Source organism: Durio zibethinus, chromosome 10 (assembly GCF_047325235.1).
Source record: "Durio zibethinus cultivar Kanyao isolate XHJ-2024 chromosome 10, ASM4732523v1, whole genome shotgun sequence".
NCBI lineage: Eukaryota > Viridiplantae > Streptophyta > Magnoliopsida > Malvales > Malvaceae > Durio > Durio zibethinus.
The window spans coordinates 2,092,346-2,095,357 of NC_143171.1; the positions used below are offsets into that span (position 1 = coordinate 2,092,346).

Below are 3,012 nucleotides of genomic sequence, written 5' to 3' on the forward strand. Positions count from 1 at the left end.
TTAGCATATGCAAATGTATGCTGCCTCTTCATGCATAATGTTGTCAATGATATATCCTTTCCAGTATGCTTATCTCCAAATGGAAAAGAAAATTATACTTAGCTCATTGGTTTTTCTGATGAGCAAGTTCTGGAGATCATTGGACAGGGATAAACAAGCAAAATGAAAGTTTTCATATCCCTTCTCCTTTTAATTTGCTTCACTTGAGAGGTGTAATTCAATTTCATCTAGAGCTTTTACTTGGAAATTAGCCCCACGTGCATGCTGCTGCACTTTGTACTGACTTCTTGTTTAACTTGCCGTGGTGACCAATTATTGGACAATTTCATTGAGAATGAGTGCATATCAATTAACAAGATCATATAGTAACAAAAATTAACTTACAAACAACACACCTAATTAATTTAAAGCTCATCATGAGATTCTTCTTTATCAGAGACAATCTCTTTCACTTTCTCAGCAGTTCTGTGGGCAGCTTCTCCAGCAAATTTTGCAGCAGATTTCGCCGTTTCCTCAACTGATAATTTACTTGTTCCAATGTTTTTCTTAACTGCTCCTTTCATATCCTCTCCTACACTTTCGGAAACTCTAGCTTTTGCTGTGCCTGTGCCCCTAAAACTGACAAAGACAAGGAACAAAAGCACAAAACATGTTAATGATGAATATACAATATTCAACATTCAAATGCATGTAATAACAAAAACAGGAAAATGGCATGCAATCTTACTCTAGATTTGGAGGTATAAACTGCAACTGGAAGTCATGGATAATGGTTTTGATCTTTTCCCAAGAATTTTTATGAGATTTCTTCAACAATGACATGGTGCTTGATACTACCTGATAGAAAGATGGTTTCTCTTCATTGTACTGCCCTATTTCACAAACTACAGATTGAATTTGATGCGAGAGAGTGATAAGCCAAAGAAGAAACAATGTCAGGCTTCTTCTTCTAGATTTGTTCATTCTTAAATTTGCAGAAAAAAGAAAGAAAAAAAAAGTTGAAGCAATTGGTATTGACATTTGCTCTAGGCTATGTAGTTAGGGGATGGTTTCAAGTTCGTCCACGTTCAACAACATGAAGGTTAACTTGGCGTTAACACCTTGCATCTAGGCAACAGTTTCTGAACATTTCAGAAGGTTCAGTGGGGTGATATCTTTTAATTTGTTTCCATTTTTTATTAATAAATTTAAAAATTATAATTATATAAAAATATAAATTAAAAATCTCATATTAAAATAAAATTTTAATTATAAATCACAAGTTTCATTGAAATACAAAATCAAGTATAGAATATATGGTATTCTAACACAATTCCAACTCAATTCAAGATTTGATGAAAAAATAAATTATGAAATAAAAATATAATTAATAAAATTATATTAGTAATATAGTTTTTATTGAAATTCCTTTCTTTTTATATCAATGAATAATTTCTATAATTTTACTCCCGTGCAAATATCATTTCTAAGTTCTTTACTAAGATCGTAAGTTACTTATTTTATTTTTATAAAAAAAATAAATAAATGTTAATTAATGCCATTGCCAACGACTCCAAACTTAATCTTTTAATGTCAATTGAAACTAATTTTGGACAATATTTGTTTGTTTCCATAGTTTAATTACATCACTACCTAATAACAATAATAGGGTTCGGATGAAAAATTAAAAAAAAAAATGGACCATCACCATGAGCTTTATCAAGGATTGTATTTTAAAATATACTAACCAACAAGGAAGTTGGGGAGTTGATCCCATCAATATATCAGTACAATAGGAACTTCATTTTGGCCACACACGCCTTATCATATCAATTCTATGATTGGATTTTTTTTTTTTTTGGATGAAATTTTGTTCGTACGAGTTAAATTTTAAAACGACATTTAATTTAAAATTAATTAATTATAAATGGAGTGAGATATTATTTGTGTTTAAGATGTCTTCAACTTAATTAATTATATGATATTTTATATCATTAATTTAATACTCTTCCGGCCCACATATGTATGGACAACAAATTTATTGCCAGATTTATATTTTGAAAAATTATTTAATATATTGATAATTAAATTTTTTAATTTTATATGTAGGATTAAGATGATAATAAATATTTTTTAAAAATTATTTTTTTTTATTTTTTTATATACAATAAAAGACATATATAATCATTTTAACTTTTTTATAAAATTAAAAACCTCTATTATCAATGAATTTGATAATTTTATATTTTGCATCTTATTTTTTGAAACTATCACGTGGTATGAAACAGAGTCATTCACCTCACTAAAATTTGAAATACTTCAATATATATATATATATATATTATTTTTAAATATAAGTTTATTTCATAATTAAATAATTTATTATTTTTAAGTATATCACAATTTATTTAAATAAAAAATTAAATTATGTTAAGAATTTATTTAATTATAAATTAAAGATTAAAAATGTATCTGAATTACTTAAATAAAATGATAAAATTTATTATTATTTTTAATTGTAACCAAAATAAAACAAAGGGGAAAATAACTTTATTGCAAACCCTGCCAACCTCAAATGAAAAAAAAAAAAAAAAATCAACCCTTTCTTGTAGTAACCTTCACCCAATCAAATATGTGGGATCAGAACCTTTATGAGTGTGCCTTAATTTAAATTAATTGATTTTAAGTTAATATCATATTTTGTCTTTAAACAAAAAAAAAAAAAAGAGTTTTTATGATTATACGAAAAGTTACATTAAAATAAATAAAATTTATTATTATTTTTTATAGTTAATTTTTTTTTTGTTTTTATTTTTTTGCTCAATAATATTCTTTTTTATTTATAATTCTGACATAAAATTATTTAGATTATAAAATTTTTTTCATATTTATGTATCTTTTAATTTGATTGTCAAGAAAATTCTTCATTTACTGTTGAAAAAGGACAAGAGTCATCTTTAGAAAATTTATCATTGGTAACATTTCAAATATAAAATCGTACATTAATCAAGCAAAACGTCTTCTTTTTACTTT

General features: G+C 25.6%; 1 protein-coding gene across 1 annotated transcript; it reads right to left on the bottom strand.

Moving 5' to 3' along the window:
• Positions 1–235: 235 nt before the first annotated feature.
• Positions 236–1,142, bottom strand: LOC111292556 (uncharacterized). Its single transcript, XM_022884996.2, has 2 exons — positions 728–1,142; positions 236–618 (listed from the first exon to the last, which is right to left on the bottom strand). The coding sequence occupies exons 1-2, from the start codon at positions 1,018–1,020 to the stop codon at positions 405–407; spliced, it is 507 nt and encodes a 168-aa protein (XP_022740731.2). The 5' UTR covers positions 1,021–1,142; the 3' UTR covers positions 236–404.
• Positions 1,143–3,012: the final 1,870 nt, after the last annotated feature.